This window comes from Dendrobates tinctorius, unplaced genomic scaffold (genome assembly GCF_039654945.1).
Source record: "Dendrobates tinctorius isolate UK_male_01 unplaced genomic scaffold, ASM3965494v1 ptg000027l, whole genome shotgun sequence".
Taxonomy (NCBI): domain Eukaryota; kingdom Metazoa; phylum Chordata; class Amphibia; order Anura; family Dendrobatidae; genus Dendrobates; species Dendrobates tinctorius.
In genome coordinates, this window is record NW_027361695.1 from 3,968,187 (window position 1) to 3,989,633 (window position 21,447).

General features: G+C 42.3%; 1 protein-coding gene across 1 annotated transcript; it reads left to right on the forward strand.

The window, feature by feature from the left end:
• Positions 1–757: 757 nt before the first annotated feature.
• PROK2 (prokineticin 2) lies at positions 758–20,695 on the forward strand. Its single transcript, XM_073569586.1, has 3 exons — positions 758–1,112; positions 6,834–6,959; positions 19,000–20,695. Exons 1-3 carry the CDS (start codon positions 1,032–1,034, stop codon positions 19,123–19,125), a joined length of 333 nt encoding a protein of 110 aa, XP_073425687.1. The 5' UTR covers positions 758–1,031; the 3' UTR covers positions 19,126–20,695.
• Positions 20,696–21,447: the final 752 nt, after the last annotated feature.

Consider the following 21,447-nt stretch of genomic DNA (forward strand, 5'->3'; position numbering starts at 1 on the left):
CAGTCACTGTGTACATACATTACATTACTGATCCTGAGTTACATCCTGTATTATACCCCAGAGCTGCACTCACTATTCTGCTGGTGCAGTCACTGTGTACATACATTGCATTACTGATCCTGAGTTACATCCTGTATTATACCCCAGAGTTGCACTCACTATTCTGCTGGTGCAGTCACTGTGTACATACATTGCATTACTGATCCTGAGTTACATCCTGTATTATACTCCAGAGCTGCACTCACTATTCTGCTGGTGGAGTTACTGTGCTCTTACTTTGTCTATGCAGGTATAGGCTCAGCAGCAGAGGATACATTGTAACACTGTACAAAAAGTGTAAAAGTTCTTATAAAATGTACATTCTACTAACAGGAGGTGAATATAGCTGAATAGCAAGAAACACTATTCAAAAATATTCTTTGCTATTCTCCTAGTAAGTGAATATGACTGGTGAAAAATAAACCTTATATTCTGTGAGGCGATGGTAACATCCTGCTCACAATACCCTGATGTGGAACCACTATAGTGCCACCTCTGGAGCCTTTCCTTCTGCATGCTATTTTGTGTCTCCATTCACATCACCATTTCAGCTGAAGAGGGGTGAACAGAAATGCAATGAAACAACCTTGTAAACTCCTCAAAATTGTGACTTCTGCTGCTGATTTCTCTTACAACCAACCAATGAACAGAAGAGCTGGAGCTAGTAGGTGTGGGTGCGGAATTTACTGCTCGTCTCCTACTCTGTGATTGGTACCTACTACATCATTGTGCTGAGCTTTATCTTGCTCTCTCTGAGTCATGGAGGATGGTTTAAATGGCAAGCCGAGCTTTATAACAGCTCAAGTAACTGGAGAAAGTGAGGGAGTCAGAACACACGTTCTTCAGCTCTTGCAAAGCCACCAAGACTTCTCCTCAGACCCATCATCTCCTGGACATCGGTTCTTCTGTTGAGTACCTGGTCTCATACAGACATCCCCCCGAGGAGCTTCTCTGGGATATACATCATTCCCATCTCCGTCTTCATAGTTATTATGAGAAAAGTACAGTCACTGTCACTCGTCTTTGGCGTTTTCCTACTCCTAACATCTGGAGAAACTGCAGTCATCACTGGGGTAAGTACCAAAAAACTTCTCCAAAATAAAGAAACATTTTTAGAAGAAGACTGCTACCTAATCTAGACCAGGGTTTATTTTCACCATATATTATGCATACCAGCCACGTTCTTTGAGAAGAGCACTTTTTATTCTCGACAAGGTTTTCACCACCAATATTAGTTATCTTCTTTTAGAAGACAATGCTCCTAGAAGACAACTTTTCAAGGCAATTGTTAACGGTGGCTTCAAAGAGGTATTACCAAGACGTTCTATTAGACTCTTGTTGATCCTAAAAATAGTGTTTTTTTTCTAGAATGACCTGCCTTTGGTTGAGATCTTCTCTTGCACACTGGACACTTTCTTTGAGACAACCACCCCTAATCTAGACAAGGTTTTTAATTTCACTGTTTTTTTATGCATAATGTCCATCATTTTCCAGGTTCCTATCCCGCTAGAAGAACACTTTTCAGTGCAATTGTTGATGGTCATCTTGTTGAGGTATTATTACGAAATTCTATTAAGTCTGTTAGACTCTTTGTGATCATACAAATAGTGTTTTTCTACAATGTCCTGTCTTTGGTCGAGGTCTTTTCTTTGGGTTTCACAGTGGTGGTGGTTTTCCCCTATAGTTCTTTGAGGTCCTTTTGTTTGTGTCTACTTGATACCAAAAGATCCATATATTGTTTGTAAAGTGCCAAGGGTATCATTTTTGGTCTAAGAACAAGCAGTTTGTCATTATTAGAACTTTATGGGGGACTTTAAATTATCTATATACTTTATGGAACATTTTTCCACCCATTGTTCATTTGAAGAACTACTTCAAGCCTAAGCTTGTACTCGGAAGGCTTAGGGATTACCGAATGGATGAAGAATCCGTAACATCCTCTATCTCAACTAGAACAGGAGCATTATCTCATCCAACAATCCTACCACTGATGTTTACTAAAAAGATGGATGACCAGGTCACCTGTAATTTTTGTGTCCCCTAGCTTTTTGTCTGGAAACCTAGATCTATAGGTCTTTTAGTTCCCCTATAGTTCTCCGATACCCAAATGCACTGGGATCCCATGCTTGCATGGCCTAGAAGCCAAGAATTTGGTGTTGACTCTGGTGCCAATTTTAATAATGTTCCCAAAACCCATATGGAAATCCATAATCACAGACTGGGGAAAACCAAAATGGTGTGACTGGTTTAATGGAAGACTGTAGATTAATTTGGGTCTTTCCTATTCTTACTAATTGGCTAAATGTAGGTACATAGACTTTATATCAACATTTTGGCTACCTAGTCTATATTTGGTTTACGAGACCTCTTGCTACATGTGTGTTCTGTTCTTTTTTGATTCTACTGGGATTTTACTCCTTGGATTTACCACTTTCTATGTAAACACTCAGCCTCTTGCTTGACTCGACTTCCACAATTGAAGAGTCATTACATTCTCTGGGAGGGTTTTTAAAGCTAATTATGATTAATCATAGGCTTTGTGAAAATTGATCTAGACCGATATATTAAACCACACACAACAAAAAAAAAATCTAAAAACATCAATTAAAACAAAGAGGGCAATGAAAGAACATCATCCGGGTGAGCAAATGGACTAATATTGGTCACAAATCAACTATATAATAGAATGGGTTACAAATGAAGGATCAGTTGAGAATTGATCATATCAGAGGTTCTATGCCATAGATCTCCATTACTATTTAATAAAGGATATTCTGCAAAATAAATATTTTGGTTACTAAAATATATCCAGATGTCTGTATCTCCGCTAAATCCTGGATTTAGGAAAATTTCGGGTCAGAGAACACAATGTTACATGGAGTGTAAAGCAATTATGGAGGGAGGACAAGTAATATTAACACATTAATGCATTCACTAAATAGCTATTAGTAAGGAGCTAAGGAATATTGTGATTTTACAGTAATAATTCAGTAAAATTCCTCCAATCCGGCATAACTAACTAGGACCCGAAAGATGCTGGGTTTTGGCTTGTCATAAAAAATAGAATAAAATACTAATCTAAAATATGATAGTATTTTTTTCATCAGTCTCATTTTTTTTTTGCTTCATATATTTGCTAGAATCAAGTTCCAGACTATTAGAATTTTTTAGCAATTTCTGGGTAATTTGGTTATTTTACTTATTTTTTTATTCAATTGTTTTTATTTTTATTTTGTATTCTATTATTTATTTAATCATTATTATTACTTGTTATTTATCCATGGTAAGTGATGACACCTAGGACGAGCTATGACTGATTTTGTGCAACCATTATTTGGTCTGCAATAGACTATAACTGCTCATTATATAGTGGATTAATATATATTATATAGGGGGGGGGGGTTCTATGAAAAGTCGGGAGACACCAGAAATGCGGGAAAGGTCAAGGAATAGGTAAGGAGAAAGTTTTCCACAAGAGGAGAACTTGGGGATAGTTTTGATTTTAAGACCAGCAATGAATGGGTAAATGGTCAAATCCACATGTCTGGGTTATTTGTGTAATCTGAGCGACCATTACTTTAATATAATATGTGATGCAGGGAAGAAACATTGCATAGATAGGATAAAGTGTTCCCTGCATATTTATAGTGCTTGTTACAAGCTTCATTGGTTTCCTAGAAATCCACTTTACATATTGCGCTTGAGACAGTCTCAATGACACGTGCTGATGATATGTGCTGTTTAAAGAAAAGGCCAAGATGCCACATCTGTCCATAGGTTCTGTCTAGTATTGCAGCTCTGCTCCATCAAAGGAATATTCTGGGATTTTTTAACATTTGCCCAGAAGCAAAGAATGATCTAAAATAAAGAAATAGGTATTACCTTGGAATCCCCTGCATCTCCAGCATTGCCACTCCTGTGGTACTGGAAGTGATGATGTCATGTACATCTATCATATGACCGCTGCTGTCAATCACAGTCCTCAGAGGTCACATGCCGTACATGAAAACATGATTGGCTACAGCAGTCAGGTAACTTCATTTGCGGTGGCGCTAGAAACCAGAAAGGCTGATGAATCAAAGAGTGAATGATGCTAATACATTTTACTTCTGGGCAAAATTTTACATTTTTTAGATAACACAGAATTCACCATTCACATTAGTCACGGCTCACCTCCTTCTCCTGTACAGACTAATAAAACCTCTATATACAGAAGATAACACAGAATCCAGTAATCACCATAGGTGATGACACAACTCAACTCGCCACAGTCCTCCATACAGTATAATGCACTCCCCACAGTCCTCCATATAGTGTAATGCACTCTCCACAGTCCTGCATACAGTGTAATGCACTCCCCACAGTCCTCCATATAGTATAATGCACTCTCCACAGTCCTGCATACAGTGTAATGCACTCCCCACAGTCCTCCATATAGTATAATGCACTCCCCACAGTCCTCCATACAGTGTAATGCATTCTCCACAGTCCTCCATACAGTGTAATGCACTCCCCACACTCCTCCATACAGTATAATGCACTCCCAACAGTCCTCCATACAGTATAATGCACTCCCCACAGTCCTCCATATAGTATAATGCACTCCCCACAGTCCTCCATATAGTGTAATGCACTCTCCACAGTCCTGCATACAGTGTAATGCACTCCCCACACTCCTCCATACAGTATAATGCACTCCCCACAGTCCTCCATATAGTATAATGCACTCCCCACAGTCCTCCATATAGTGTAATGCACTCTCCACAGTCCTGCATACAGTGTAATGCACTCCCCACACTCCTCCATACAGTATAATACACTCTCCTCAGTCCTCCATACAGTATAATGCACTCCCCACACTCCTCCATACAGTATAATGCACTCCCCACAGTCCTCCATATAGTATAATGCACTCCCCACAGTCCTCCATATAGTATAATGCACTCCCCACAGTCCTCCATATAGTGTAATGCACTCTCCACAGTCCTGCATACAGTGTAATGCACTCCCCACACTCCTCCATACAGTATAATGCACTCCCCACAGTCCTCCACACAGTTTAATGCAGATTGTAAGCTTGCGAGCAGCGTGACCCTCATTCCTCTTGGTATCTGTTGATTTCATGGAATCATAGACTCATAGATTTATGTGATTATTGCTATGCTGTAATGTCTTTTGTCTGTAAAAGTCCCCTCTAAAATGTAAAATGCTATGGAATATGTTGGCGCTATAGAAATAAAATGATGATGATGATTATTATTATTATGCACTCGCCATAGTCCTCTATACAGTATTACGGCCATCACAATTTTCTCATTGATGTAAAGGGAATCTGTCACCCACTGGAAGATTTTTACGCTGTTAATATGGGCATACAGGTGATAGGACTATTTGGACAATTCTACCTGTATGCCTCATTGCTGTGGTCTTACTATTGAGAAATCATCTTATAATCCTGTATGTTAATGAGTTCTTCCAGGCTCCGGGGCGTGCGGTGCCTGAAATAAAATTCTGCCTCTGGTGTCCATTTCTGTGCCACCCCCTCCCATCAGTGTCACAGTGCCCTGTGACGTGTACCGATAGTCCCTGAAACCCGCGCTTGCGCCCTGCAATAGTGCGATTTATACTTATCTTTTCTGCCCTTGGCATTGACTCAATTGTTCTTCTGCGCAGGTGCAAGTGAGTCACTGCTACTTCAGTTGCACTTCATTAGCAGTGACTCGCCGACACCTGCGCAGAATAACAATGGAGTCAATGCCAATAGAAGGGCAGAAAAGATAAGTATAAATCGCACTTTTGCAGGGCGCAAGCGCGGGATTCAGGGACCATCAGTACACGCCACAGGCCACTGTGGTGCTGATGGGAGGTGGGGTGGTACACAAATTGACACTGGAGGCAGAGTTTTCTTTCAGGCACCGTATGCCCTAGAGCCTGAAAGAACTCATTAACATACAGGAATAAAAGATGATTTCTCAACAGCAAGACCGCAGCAATGAGGCATACAGGTATGAGTGGTTGAACAATTGTATCACCTGTATGTCCATATTTATAGCTTAAAACGTCCCAGTGGGTGACAAATTCCATTTAAAAAAAACAACAATACTCACCTGTCCTCTTCATTCCGGTTCCCCCGCTGCTCCTGTCTCTGCAGTGTGTGTTCTGAAGAACCCGCACATCTCGGCACAGCGGGCACCATGTAGTGACGTCATCACACCTGCTGCACTGAAGCGCCAGATGCCAAGGAAGAATGATAGCGGAGGAAGCAGTTGATGCCCCCTCTCTCATCATTGCTTTCAATTGTATCGGTGCACAGGATGCCGATACAGTTGAATGAGCGATGACGGGTGGAGGACCCCGTTGCTGACGCTTACCCCGGCCACCCTGGGTTCGCAGGCCCTATAGTAATCGTGTGGCGTGCTGCTATTGCCGGTACGCCGCCGTTATAGTTTTGTTCAGGAGAGGAGTGTGAGTTTTAGGCATTGCAGCCGTACAATAAAAAAATAAAATCAAATGTGAAATCAACCTTACATAGCTTTGCTATATTTGTTGAATTGTATGGTATTTCTCTTTGTTTATTTTTATTTTTTTTAACCTTTCTACAAAACTATTAATGGTTGATTAATAATATTATAAGCAACACATTCTCCATTCATCTTTTTCTGATCTGAATAGGTTTTTGTAGTTTGTTTTTTTTTGCCGCAGTACAAGGACTACGCACATAATGGCATCCCTTCAGACTTTTGTTTCATGATGCATTTTGTTTTTTCATTCTTTTTTTTTTTTTTTACTTTCAGGCATGTGAAAGGGATCTACAGTGCGGAGGAGGGATGTGCTGCGCTGTCAGCCTCTGGATAAGAAGCTTACGGATGTGCACTCCTCTTGGCAATGAAGGGGATGACTGTCATCCATTAAGTCATAAAGTAAGTGCTCGTCGATAATTAATTGTCATCGCTACTAACTCTTCATAATTGAGGATTGAAACACCAAACAAATTGACTTTATTGGCGGTGTACTCGAGCAATTGAAGGACTCGTGCTCACAAATGTATCACTGCTCAATATACGTGTATGGGGTATATAGAACGATACTAATAGGTCTTATTTATTTCAAGAAAGAGCATAGGGGCTTCAGTCATCTCCAGCCTCTATGCACATGGCTATAGATGTGTATGGGGCCCAAAGGACCATACACAGACCAGGTCTAGAAATACATCACCATATGGCCCCTCAATATGGAGCAGTGCAGGTTCTATGAACCATAGTACATGTGCCATAAATTGGAACAATATACGGTAGGTCCCATAACCCTCTATGGAAACCCCATATTAGGCTGGTTTCACATTTGCGCTTTTGTGCGCAGCGCATCGTGCGCACCCGTGCGCATGCGCACTGCGCACCTATGTTTAACATGACGTGCGCATGGTCTTGCGCACACTTGCGTTTTCGTGCGCATGCGTTTTTTTGTCTTTTGCGCCAGGCGCGCCAGACGCAACATGTTGCATTTTTTGGTGCGCCCTGTCTCGGCAAAAAAACGCATGCGCACGCTTGCGCACGGAATGCGCAAAAACAACACATTGAAGTCTATGGGAACACATGCGTGCGCATGGTCTTGCGCACGGTTGCGTTTTTTTGCGCATGCGTTTTTGAGTGAAACAAGTCTAGAATGTTCTCTAGACAATGGAAAAAATGTCACACCTAAAAACGCATGTGCATAAAAAAACGCAAACGCATGCAAAAACGTATGTAAAACGCAAGCAACGCTGTGTTTTTTTGACGCATCAGCGTGCGCATGACGTAAAAAAAGCGCGTTTCTTTTGCGTTTTTTTTTTGCGTTTTTTATGCGCACGATGCGCTGCGCAAAAAAACGCTAATGTGAAACTAGCCTTACATCAGCCAAGTACAGGAAATTCCCAGCCAGAACCCTCAGAATAGTATAGATATATACATATCAGGGGCTGACACTGACAGATTGGGGCCTCTGTGCAAAAAAAATGTCTGGGCCCCCCTCATTGCCCGGAATGTCGCTTATGATAAGGACATTCCGGCCATTGGACCTCCGGAGCCTCTGGCTCCGAGCAACAGGCCAGATTGCCCTCATTATCACCGCCCTGCAAGCCAGGATGTATATAGAGTTCACAGGGCACCATAGCAACAGTTCTATTTGGGCTCCCCGCACCTCTAAGATATATACATTTATATTTTGTTCACTGAGATGGAGATATCTATCTCCGTTATGATATAACAGCGCAGAGGAAACACTGTAGTGACATCATACATTGGTCCACACAGTATAATGAGCACTACAGTGGGGAAAAAAAGTATTTAGTCAGCCACCAATTGTGCAAGTCCTCCCACTTAAAAAAATGAGCGACCTGTAATTGACATCATAGGTGGACCACAACTATGAGAGACAAAATGAGAAAACAAATCCAGAAAATCACCTTGTCTGATTTGGCAAGATTTATTTAGCAAATTATGGTAGAAAATAAGTATTTGGTCACCTAAAAACATGCAAGATTTCTGGCTTTCACAGACCTGTAACTTCTTCTTTAAGAGGCTCCTCTGTCCTCCACTCATTACCTGTAGTAATGGCACCTGTTTGAACTTGCTATCAGTATAAAGGACACCTGTCCACAACCTCAAACAGTCACACTCCAAACTCCACTATGGTGAAGACCAAAGAGCTGTCAAAGGACACCAGAAACAAAATTGTAGCCCTGCACCAGGCTGGGAAGGCTGAATCTGCAATATGCAATAGGCATGCAGCTTAGTGTGATGAAATCAACTGTGGGAGCAGTAATAAGAAAATGGAAGACATACAAGACCACTGATAATCTACCTCGATCTGGGGCTCCACGCAAGATCTCACCTCGAGGGGTCAAAATGATCACAAGAACAGTGAGCAAAAATCTCAGAACGACACGGGGGGGACTTAGTGAATGACTTGCATAGAGCTGGGATCACCGTAACAAATGCTACCATCAGTAACACACTACGCCGCCGGGACTAAGATCCTGCAGTGCCAGACGTGTCACCCTGCTTAAGCCAGTACATGTCCGGGCCTGTCTGAGGTTTGCTAGAGAGCATTTGGATTATCCAGAAGAGTTTTCGGACAATGTCATATGGACTGGTGAAACCAAAGTAGAACTGTTTGGTAGAAACAAAACTCGTCGTGTTTGGAGGAGAAAGAATGCTGAGTTGCATCCAAAGAACAACATACCTACTGTGAACCATGGGGGTGACAAATCATCCTTTGGAGCTGTTTCTCTGTAAAGATACAGGATGACTGATCCATATACATGAAAGAATGAATGGGGCCATGTATCGTGAGATTTTGAGTGCAAACCTCCTTCCATCAGCAAGCGCATTGAAGATGAAACGTGGATGGGTCTTTTAGCATGATAATGATCCCAAGCACAACGCCAGGGCAAAGAAGTAGTGGCTTTGTAAGAAAAACGTATGAAGGTCCTGGAGTGGCCTAGCCAGTCTCCAGATCTCAACCCCATAGAAAACCTTTGGAGGGATTTGAAAGTCTGTGTTGCCCAGCGACAGGCCCAAAACATCACTGCTCTAGAGGAGATCTGCATTGAGGAATGGGCCAACATACCTGCAACAGTGTGTGCCAACCTTGTGAAGACTTACAGAAAACGTTTGACCTCTGTCATTACCATGTCCTTTATATATAACAAAATATTGAGATTAACTTTTGTTAATGACCAAATACTTATTTTCCACCATCATTTGAAAAATAAATCTTGCCAAATCAGACACGGTGATTTTCTGGATTTGTTTTCTCATTTTGGCTCTCATAGTTGTGGTCTGTCTATGATGTCAGTTACAGGCCTCTCTCATCTTTTTAAGTGGGAGAACTTGCACAATTAGTGGCTAACTAAATACTTTTTTTCTCTACTGTACATATTACTCACAGTATGAGCCCCAAATATTGCTCCATACAGTATAATGAGCCCCATATAATGCTCCATGCAGTAGAATGAGCCCCATATAATGCTCCATACAGTATAACGAGCCCCAGATATTGCTCCATACAGTATAATGAACTCAATATATAGCTCTATACAGTATAATGAGCCCCATATAATGTTCCATTCAAAGTGAGCCCCATATAGTGCTCCATACAGAATGGACCCAATATAGTGTTCCATACAGAATGGGCCCCATATAAAGCTCCATGCAGAATGAGCCCCATATAGTGCTCCATACACAATGGACCCCATTTAGTGCTCCATACAGAATGGGACCCATATTGTGCTCCATACAGAATGAGCCCCATATAGTGCTCCATACAGAATGGGCCCCATATAGTGCTCCATACAGAATGGGCCCCATATAATGCTCCATTCAGAATGTTCTCCATACAGAATGTGACCCAAACAAAATGAACCACACATAGTGCTCCATACAGAATGGGCCTCATACATTAAGAAAATAATCAAATACTTACCTCTCCCTTTTCCTGCTGTAGGGCCATCCTCCTCAGCATCTTTTGACTCCGTGCACTGCTCAGCGCAGAGGACACACTGTAGTGACATCATATTGCCCTCTGCCCTGAGACGTCAGAGAATAAGATAAGATAAGATAATCCTTTAATCGTCCCACCATGGGGAAATTCAGAGCATTAAGGTACTGTCACACTTAGCGATGTACCAGCGATCCCGACCAGTGATATGACGCGGTCAGGATCGCTGGTACATCGCTAAGTGGTCGCTAGTGAGCTGCCACACAGGCAGATCTCACTAGCGACATCGCTGGGGACGGTGGTCGCTACTTACCTGTCACACCAGGCGATCCTGCGTACTCCCGCCCGGCTCCACGCGTCGCTCGTCGTCACAGCAGGAAGCGCCGCAGGAAGCTGATGACGAGAAACAGTCCTGGATGTTCTCGCACGATCAGCGATAACCAGCGGGGGAGCCGGTCGTAGGTAAGTATCAGACACAGCGATATCGCTAGCAATATCGCTATAACGTCACTAGTTATAGCGATATTGCTAGCGATATCGCTTAGTGTGACATGCCCTTTACAGCAGCAAGGCAGGAACAAGTACAGATACAGATGCATAAAGGCATTACATGGACAGTAGGTAGGTACATATACGAAAGAAAAAAAAAAAAATGTAACCGGACTATCACAACTTTGGATCTATCAGTTCTCTGTTTGGGTCATTCTCCGTTTTGGACAGTGCTGGTTATACAGCCTAACTGCAGCAGGAAGGAAGGACTTTCGATAGCGCTCCCTCTCACATTTAGGATGAAGTAGCCGGTCACTGACAGTACTGCACATCTTTGTCACGGTCTCATTCATGGGATGGGAATCATTCTGCACCATGTAGCTCACCTTGGCCAGTATCCTCCTGTCGCCTACTTCCTGAACTGGGTCAAGGGGGCATCCCAGGACAGAGCTGGCCCTTCTAATCAGTTTGTCCAGCCTATTCCTGTCCCTGGTTGATATGCCACTACCCCAGCACGCCACACCAAAGAAGATGACTGATGCTACAACAGAGTTGAAGAAGGATGCAAGGAGTGCCCCTCTAACTCCGAAGGCTCTCAGCCTTCTGAGCAGATAAAGCCTGCTTTGGCCCTTCCTGTACACTGCATCCAAGTGATGGGCCCAGTCAAGCTTATTATTGAGGATCAAACCAAGGTACTTATAGGTGTCGACTATCTCAATGTCATTTCCCTGAATGTTCACCACTACTGGTGGATTTTTGCCCTTGCGAAAGTCCACCACCAATTCCTTGGTCTTCCCGGAATTAATCCTAAGATGGTTCCTCTGACACCACTCCACAAAAGCTTGGTTAGTATCTCTGTACTCTCTTTCATCTCCTCCTGTGATGAGGCCTACTATTGCAGAGTCATCAGAATACTTCTGCAAGTAGCAGCTAGATGAGTTGCACCTAAAATCCGCAGTGTACAGTGTGAAGAGAAAAGGGGCAAGAACTGTACCTTGAGGTGCCCCTGTATTGCAGATCACTGTGTCCACACCAATGCCCGGCCTGTAGGCAAACTGGAGAGGGTCCATATCCGAGCTCACTAGAGGACGGAGACGTGTGAGAACCAATCTCTCTAATACCTTCATCAGGTGTGATGTCAATGCTACAGGTCTATAGTCACAAGATGCGTAAGCGATCGGACCTGTGGAGGAACAGGGGGAGGTAAGAACATGGGGACATGGGGGGCCCGATGCCAGTGATAACCCATGGGCCCCGACACGCACCTGACGGTGATGCCAGCCCTGCCTGCAAGGGTCCCCCCTCTACCTCCGATGCAGCTGCAGTATGTCCGCCCCAATATATAGGTAGACAGACAATCAGGCTGGGAAGGGCCAGATAACCATGGAGCTTCCCAGTCTGATAAAATAAGCCCACAGCTGTCTGTTTTACCTTGGCTGGTTATGAAAAATACTGGGACCCCACGTCATTTTTTTAAAATTATTTATTTAATAGGTTTAATAAGGTTAAACACCCTTTAGTGCAACATGAAAGGCATTAAAGAATGAAAGTTTATTATATGTAGGGGGCTTGTGAAATTATATATCTACAGAATATCTATCTATTTCTGTATATAAGATTGCTGTATTAGTTTGTAAACTAGCTTTAAATTACATAGAGAATTATAATATGTAAAAGTTGATGTTAAAAATGCATGTCATACGGATGCAGGTGAGGGAAAAAAAATTGCACGCTCGCATGACATAAGTTGAACCATACAGATTCCACTCGTCCAACTTTTCTGGAGCAGAATCGGAGCTATTTTTTATACGTTAATGTGAGTGAGCCCTTATGAACAGAGTTTGCTCCAATCATGGCAGTTTACACTCTTAGAAGCCGCTGTCAATCGTGACCGCGGCTTTAAAGAGGTTGGAAATGGTGCCCCTTCAGATGCCCCTAGATGCACTGTAATGTGATTTGCAAGGTGTGAATTTTATTGTCATTGCAAATGTGGGGCCTACTGAAAGTTCCTAGGTCTAGGTTCCTGATATGCATGGTCCCGTCACTCTCACCCCCCCTTTCCTGTTATGCATACAATACATATGCATGGTCCCCTCACCCCCTTTTGCTGGTATGAATGGTCACCGTCACCCCCTTTCCTGGTATGCATGGTCCCCCTCACCCCCTGTCCTGGTATGCATGGTCACCCTCACCCCCCTTTCCTGGTATGCATGGTCACCCTCACCCCCTTTCCTGGTATGCATGGTCCCCCTCACCCCCCTTTGCTGGTATGCATGGTCCCCTCACCCCCCTTTTCTGGTATGCATGGTCCCCTCACCCCCCTTTGCTGGTATGCATGGTCCCCCTCACCCCCCTTTGCTGGTATGCATGGTCCCCTCACCCCCCTTTCCTGGTATGAATACAATACATAATATATATCTACATAATAAATGCACACACATATAGTACATAATCTATATAAATACACACAGAGTACATAATATGCATTTGCACATGACACACGGCCATCCCTCCATGCTGTAGATACAGTATATTTCCCCGCACATAGGGCAGGGCCCGGGCCCCGGGCGTCTCACAGCTGCTGCTCCCTCCATCGCTCCCTCTCTTCAGGCTGGAGTTGCCGGTGGGTGTGGCGTGGGCGGGGTCTCCGGTGATTGATGGGTCCCATGTGAGAGTGTCGCCTGCCGCCCCTGCCCGTGCTTTAGGAATGTAGTGATCACATTTGCGGTGCTCAGCGCTGAGTGCAGAAGGCGGGGAGAGCTCCGTTTGCTCGGCCTGCGGCTCCGGGGCTCTCACACTGCACGGGCTGCTACTGGTGTACGCGGCGCGGATCGCTGCTCCGGAGACACCTGGACTTGCAGGAGGTCTCAGCGCTCTCCGTCCAGGAGGAGGGACATGCAGCATCTCTGGGGTGACTGACTGTGACACTGGATGGGAAAGTTTCACACTGGATGGGACAGACTGTCTGTCTGTCGACCAATCAGCAACGGGGATCGGCTGGGCTCGACCAATCAGCGACGCGGGATTTCGGTTACAGACAGACATAATAAGACAATTATATATATAGATTGTAAAAGCGATTAAGTCACCTAGGAAAATTAATAAAAAAAATGAGGAAAAAAAAAAGGAAAATATTTTAAAATTTAAATATATAAAATTAATTTCACTTCGTTTTTTCAAAATGTGAAACAAAAATTCTAAAATGCATATTTAGTAATTCCACATACGTAACTATGTGAAACCATACAAAACAGGAAAAAAAAAAATTGCTGTTTTTTATTCACCTTTTTCCACCTCACCCCAAAAAAATGGAATAAAAAGTGTATAAAAGTGGTATGAACCCTTAAATAATAATGAAATAAAATTCGAAATGATAAAAAAAAAAGGAAATTCTATTTACTTCACCTCACAAAAAAAAAAATGGAATAAAAAGATCAGAAAGTTGTATGGTCCAGTGGTAACGGTAAATACTACAGCTGGTACCGCAAGAAAAAAAAAAAAGCCTCTTGTGGAGGAAAGGAAATCAAAAGTGAAAAGGGGCCCACTGGAACTCAACCACAGGAGAAAAAAATAAAAATTTGGAGCTGGCCCTAATTTTAAGTGTGTAAAATGGAGGGTCTGGTCCTCATCTGGTAAAAGATAGTGTAGGCCTCGTTGTCAGTAGCAACCAATCAGTGCTCAGCTTTCATTTGACCAGAGCAAATAACTAGATGAAAGCTGCACTGTGATTGGTTGCTATGGGCAACAAGGGCCACTTTACTGTATTAGACAGTTTAGATATTTTCCATTTTTGTCACCAAAATAAAGGCCTTCCAGTCATTGTAAAACCACAGCTCCCAGCATGGGCCTGACAGGAATGTGCTGGGAGTTGTAGCTTTCCAGAAGGTGGAGAGCTAGAGATGGCAGAGCACCGTTTTCCACAGACATTTATAGATAATAATCGGCGTTATGTTGCATCATTTAGGGAGGTGACTTACAAGGGTTTCACACCAGATCATTTTTCCTGTCCTTGCCTTTCACATTTACGTCAATCGGCAGCTAATGGCGTCCCTATTTTTTTCAGAAGGAAGAGCAATGTCGGTGATATCACTAACTTAATTACTGTGATTTTTTTTATTTTTCCGTCAACATGAGGACATGTGTTATTTTTTTGTGGGTGTGGGACCCTTCATTTTACCATATAATTTACTGAAAACGGGAGGAAAATTTTCAAGTGCAACAAAAAAGTGAAAAAAAAAGCAATTCCGTAATTTTTTTTTTTTTAAATGACTTGGTATTATGATTCCCAAGATCAGTGTGATTAAGGCAATACCAATTTTGCATAGTTTTTTTTTTTTATTATTTAAAAGGTGACATAAATTCAGAAAAAAATAAAAAATGTTCACCATTTTCTGAGACCTGTAACTTCTTTACTTTTCTGTCTATGGAGATTGTCTATTTTTTGCATGGCGAGATGTAGTTTTTATTTGTATTATTTTGGGGTATGTCCAATTTTTTTTTATCGCTCTTATTGCAAAATTTATCAAGCGAAAAAATGGCAATTTGTCATTTCAATCATTATACAGAAATGTGATATTTTTTTTTTTTTTTTTTTTTTAACCGTTCAACAACAACAAAAAAAGTCACATTGGAAACTATTTTCAGACCCGCAGAATACAGCAATACCTTAGCATAACACAACCCGCACCTGCGATAGGATATAATTGGATGTCTTACATCGAGGAAGGGGTTAAACAGATACTGCAAGAGTAAATTTCTGCAAAGATTTGCAAGGACTGTTAAAGGGAATCTGTCACAGGAAGTTGGCGGGCCTATGTAAATGGCCTGTGTCCGGTCCGATGGGCGGTGTTTCTTCTTTTTTTCTCCACCCCATCCGTGGCCCCCGTCCGCAATCTTTTCCGGAATTCTAGTAGTTCTACTCCATAGTTCGTGCTTGCGCAAAGCAATCTTGATTCGCGCACGCGCAGTATGCTTTGCCTAACTGCGGGCAAAGCCGAAAATCATTACTGCGCATGCACCGGTAAACTATGTTCCGGAAGTATTTAGCTGTGTTCCGGGACATAGTGTACCAGGGCATGCACAGTAATGATTTTTGGCTTTGCCCGCAGTTGGGCAAAGCATACTGCGCGTGCGCGAATCAAGATTGCTTTGCACAAGCGCGAACTATGAAGTAGAACTACTAGAATTCCGGAAAAGATCGCAGACGGGGGCCACGGATGGGGTGGAGAAAAAAGAAGAAAGACCGCCTCGCGTTTTTACAACACTTCATGAAAATCACGACAAAAAAAAAACCAAGGATCCATTGTGTGAACATGGCTTTAGTTTATGCCCAGACTTTTTTTTAGAGGCATTCAAATATGACAAGAGGAAACAACTTCAGGATACACTCCTTTATTGGAAAATGTTTGGTTTCCTTTTTTTTTTTTTGCATCCTTTTGATATATGTAAAATTTGGAGAGAGGAATCCGCTTCAGAGAAGTGACATGCACTTCTTTTTTTTTTTGACTGGCGTTATTCAAAAACTGGAAGAGGAAAAAAAAAAAAAGCTGAAAAACCTGAACTTGTGAGCAGCAAAGTAGGAATTTTTAAGGTGTTTTTTTTTTAGCTGATCCGCTGCAAAAAACAACTCTTCAAAGAACTCTATGTGAATATACCCTTAAAAGGAAGCAATCATCAGAAAATGATCTATTGATTAAATCAGGTTTTTGTGTTAAAAGTTTTTATTTTTTAAATTTGTCCATGTTTTATTTTTTGCATATCACAATCTGTATTAAAAATATTAAAGATAAATCTTGCAAATTTTCCCCCAGGGACTTTGTGTGATTGCTGGATCCTGTGTTGACAAATGTATATAGAGGTGTTTTCCTTTCATTGTAATCCTGTCTTTGATGATAATGAGACTGCTCAAAACTTTTCTTGAAAAAGTTAAAAAGTATAAGTCTAAAATATCCCCATTTGGTAAAGTGAAATTTACAAAATTACTAATTTTGTTTTTATAATTTGCAAAAACTTTTTAAAAGTACATACAGTGGGGAAAAAAAGTATTTAGTCAGTCAGCAATAGTGCAAGTTCCACCACTTAAAAAGATGAGAGGCGTCTGTAATTTACATCATAGGTAGACCTCAACTATGGGAGACAAACTGAGAAAAAAAAATCCAGAAAATCACATTGTCTGTTTTTTTTTCATTTTATTTGCATATTATGGTGGAAAATAAGTATTTGGTCAGAAACAAAATTTCATCTCAATACTTTGTGATATATCCTTTGTTGGCAATGACAGAGGTCAAACGTTTTCTGTAAGTCTTCACAAGGTTGCCACACACTGTTGTTGGTATGTTGGCCCATTCCTCCATGCAGATCTCCTCTAGAGCAGTGATGTTTTTGGCTTTTCGCTTGGCAACACGGACTTTCAACTCCCTCCAAAGGTTTTCTATAGGGTTGAGATCTGGAGACTAGCTAGGCCACTCCAGGACCTTGAAATGCTTCTTACGAAGCCACTCCTTCTTTGCCCTGGCGGTGTGCTTTGGATCATTGTCATGTTGAAAGACCCAGCCACGTTTCATCTTCAATGCCCTTGCTGATGGAAGGAGGTTTGCACTCAAAATCTCACGATACATGGCCCCATTCATTCTTTCATGTACCCGGATCAGTCGTCCTGGCCCCTTTGCAGAGAAACAGCCCCAAAGCATGATGTTTCCACCACCATGCTTTACAGTAGGTATGGTGTTTGATGGATGCAACTCAGTATTCTTTTTCCTCCAAACACGACAAGTTGTGTTTCTACCAAACAGTTCCAGTTTGGTTTCATCAGACCATAGGACATTCTCCCAAAACTCCTCTGGATCATCCAAATGCTCTCTAGCAAACTTCAGATGGGCCCGGACATGTACAGGCTTAAGCAGTGGGACACGTCTGGCACTGCAGGATCTGAGTCCATGGTGGCGTAGTGTGTTACTTATGGTAGGCCTTGTTACATTGGTCCCAGCTCTCTGCAGTTCATTCACTAGGTCCCCCCGCGTGGTTCTGGGATTTTTGCTCACCGTTCTTGTGATCATTCTGACCCCACGGGGTGGGATTTTGCGTGGAGCACCAGATCGAGGGAGATTATCAGTGGTCTTGTATGTCTTCCATTTTCTAATTATTGCTCCCACAGTTGATTTCTTCACTCCAAGTTGGTTGGCTATTGCAGATTCACTCTTCCCAGCCTGGTGCAGGGCTAAAATTTTGTTTCTGGTGTCCTTTGACAGCTCTTTGGTCTTCACCATAGTGGAGTTTGGAGTCAGACTGTTTGAGGGTGTGCACAGGTGTCTTTTTATACTGATAACAAGTTTAAACAGGTGCCATTACTACAGGTAATGAGTGGAGGAAAGAGGAGACTCTTAAAGAAGAAGTTACAGGTCTGTGAGAGCCAGAAATCTTGATTGCTTGTTTCTGACCAAATACTTATTTTCCACCATGATATGCAAATAAAATGAAAAAAAACAGACAATGTGATTTTCTGGATTTTTTTTTCTCAGTTTGTCTCCCATAGTTGAGGTCTACCTATGATGTAAATTACAGACGCCTCTCATCTTTTTAAGTGGTGGAACTTGCACTATTGCTGACTGACTAAATACTTTTTTTCCCCACTGTATAACACAACAACCTGATTTAAAGGGAACCTGTCGTGTCCCCAATTGCTATTAACCTGCAGATATAGAGTTAATCTGCAGGTTCATAGAATTTCAATGTTGTCCGGCCTCCTTACTGAAAGCGCAGCTACCGGGAGAAAATTAATTTTATTCCTCCAAGGAGGCGCTGGCTTTCAGCCCTTATCACCATGCCAAATTAGCTTCAGTCTCTGCTCATAAAGTGATTCCCAGTCGTATGCCATTACTTTATGAGATGGGACTGCCCCTTTGAATATGTCATTTGTTGGGGATGGAGGGGGGGGTTAATTCTTGGAAGTTTTGCCATTAGTCCATAATGTCATCTGTGCCTTTTTTTTTCCCGCAGACCCCATTTTTTGGGAAAAGAATGCACCACACCTGTCCATGTCTGCCAAACCTGGCCTGTACAAAGCTGGATGACGCCACGTATAAATGTTTGCCGTTCCTAAAGAGCAATGATATATATTTTTAAGAGGTTCCAGCGACGAAGGAAATGCGACTGTGAAGGATGGACTTCTGCTGCCAAAAGTTTTAAAGTTTTTTGCAAACTTTCCCCCCCCCATGTCAAAAGCTAAAGACGCATTAAAATAGCGAGCCTTGGCTGACAGCAGCCAATCAGAGCTCAGCATTTCTGTCTGTTATTTGCACAGAATAGTGATACCTGATTGGTTTCTGTTGGCATTAGAAGCACGGCAGTTTCACCCTAAATGTAGATGGGCACAAATGCAAAGAAAAAGGGTGTCCAATGAACTCGGTGGGCAACATTGTATTCAATTGATGCCGATATTAGAGCCAAACTAGACGATACAGGGGTGTTCTATTCATGTTCAGGGGATCCATCACTACTCGTCATGTGTCCTAATGATACATACAAAGTATACTAAGCGATATCTAGCCAAAATCAATGCCAAGAAGATGACATTGGTGAGATCTCCGCTGGTTCCCAGGATGAGAGAGCCGAATAAAGAAGTGTAATCTCTTTGGTATGGCACACAGATTCATGGTGAAACCTGACAGTCATTGATCTGCCTGGCCTTTAGCTTAAGCGGACCATACACATTAACCCCTTAAAGAGCAGGAGATTTTTCATTTTTTTGCTTTCGTTTTTTTCCCCTCCCTTTATTCCTAAAGCCATGACTTTTTTTTCTGTCCACATAGCACAAGTTGCGGATTTTTCCGCGCGGATTCTGCAGAATCCGCAGGTAAAATGACCTAATTTTTTTACCTGCGGATTTATTGTGGGTTTGACCTGCGTTTTTACACCTGCGGATTCCTATAATGGAATGGGTGTAAAAACGCTGCGGAATCCGCACAAAGAATTGAAATGCTGTGAAATAATATTAAACCGCTGCGTTTCTGCGCTGAATTTTCCGCAGCATGTGCACAGCGGATTTTGTTTTCCATAGGTTTACATGGTACTGTACACCGCATGGAAAACTGCTGTGGATCCGCAGGGCCAAATCCGCTGCGCATCCGCAGATAAATCCGTAATGTGTGCACATACCCTTAAAGGGAATCCGTCACCAAAGTCACCCAATCATGTTTGGAAAACTATTGACACCCCTGACAATGATCAGAATGAAGGTTGCTTGGGTTTCCGCACCAACTTTCTTCTACTTATGATGGTCTTATTAGGGTCTGTCTGATAACAGAAATCCTACAATGTAGCAGAATCCATGACGATTGTATCAATGATTGTGAGCCAGTATTTATTTGTAAATATAGTGGATATTAGATTGTAGATTATGAATAGTATGGAATTATTTTACATTGGTAAAGTCATGTATAAACCTCCGGTAATCCGCCATGTCGTGCTCTGTATTTCATCACTCTATGTTTATACTGCGGTGTAACAATTCTGTATCAGAATGACAACATCGTCCCTTCTTATGTCATCGTCCTGGATTCCTGTTTGGCGACATCCTTCTTTATTAAATGACTCGTGTAAGAGGCGACATCTTCTGTACGGCGCCGTGAAGTATGATGGCGCCATAGAAAGAAATAGTAATAAATTATAAGAACTGATTATTTAACAACTCCAATCAACTGGCATGTATTAATTCTGCGTTGTAAAACAGAAACTTTGTGAAGATGAAGGAAAATGATTCGAAAGTATAAGATGAATTTATGTAAAAGTCGTTTTTAAAGCGAATGTCAACATTTTAACTCTATGGCAACTTGTTGGATGAACGCTCTGTCAGAAGAACGAGCCTACATAGATCCACCAGGTTCTTCTCCGCCATTATCTTGATAGTATCAAGCCATCGGGTTGTTGGTCCCCCTCTTCCCCTAGTTCAGGGGTGGGCAATTAATTTTGCTATGGGGACGCATTAGAAATTGGGATGGTTTCAGAGGGCAGGACTAATATATGTCATGGTCACGTGTGACTGGACACACCGCCTCCAGCAGGGCAAATTTATATGACACGCGTGACCCTGGATACACCGCCTCCAGCAGGGCGAATTTAAATAATAAAACGTGCAGCCGGATATACCGCAGGGCGAATTTCAGAATAAGGGGGAAAACCAGGAAAACAATTACAATGGTGGCTCTGCGATAGGGAACAGGGACGTGGAGACCTCCTGCACTCCCCTGAGTCAGTGTCTCTACACTCCTAACGATCCCTAGGCCGGTTCCGCACCGGGCGCCGATCAGGATACCTGAAATCCTTAGCTCACCCTAAACCAATCCCTTATTAGTAAAGTGGACGGTGCAGAAACTAATCCCACCACTGCACTAAAACACACATTGAGGAAAGTGACAAACAGGGAAACACCACTTAGCTTTGCTCTTT

Excerpts from the sequence above, each read along its gene's own strand:
- PROK2 (XM_073569586.1), top strand. The coding sequence starts at position 1,032 with ATGAGAAAAGTACAGTCACTGTCACTCGTCTTTGGCGTTTTCCTACTC. Across the intron at positions 1,113-6,833 it reads AAACTGCAGTCATCACTGGG|GCATGTGAAAGGGATCTACA; the intron begins GTAAGTACCAAA and ends TTTTACTTTCAG. Across the intron at positions 6,960-18,999 it reads GTCATCCATTAAGTCATAAA|ACCCCATTTTTTGGGAAAAG; the intron begins GTAAGTGCTCGT and ends TTTTTCCCGCAG.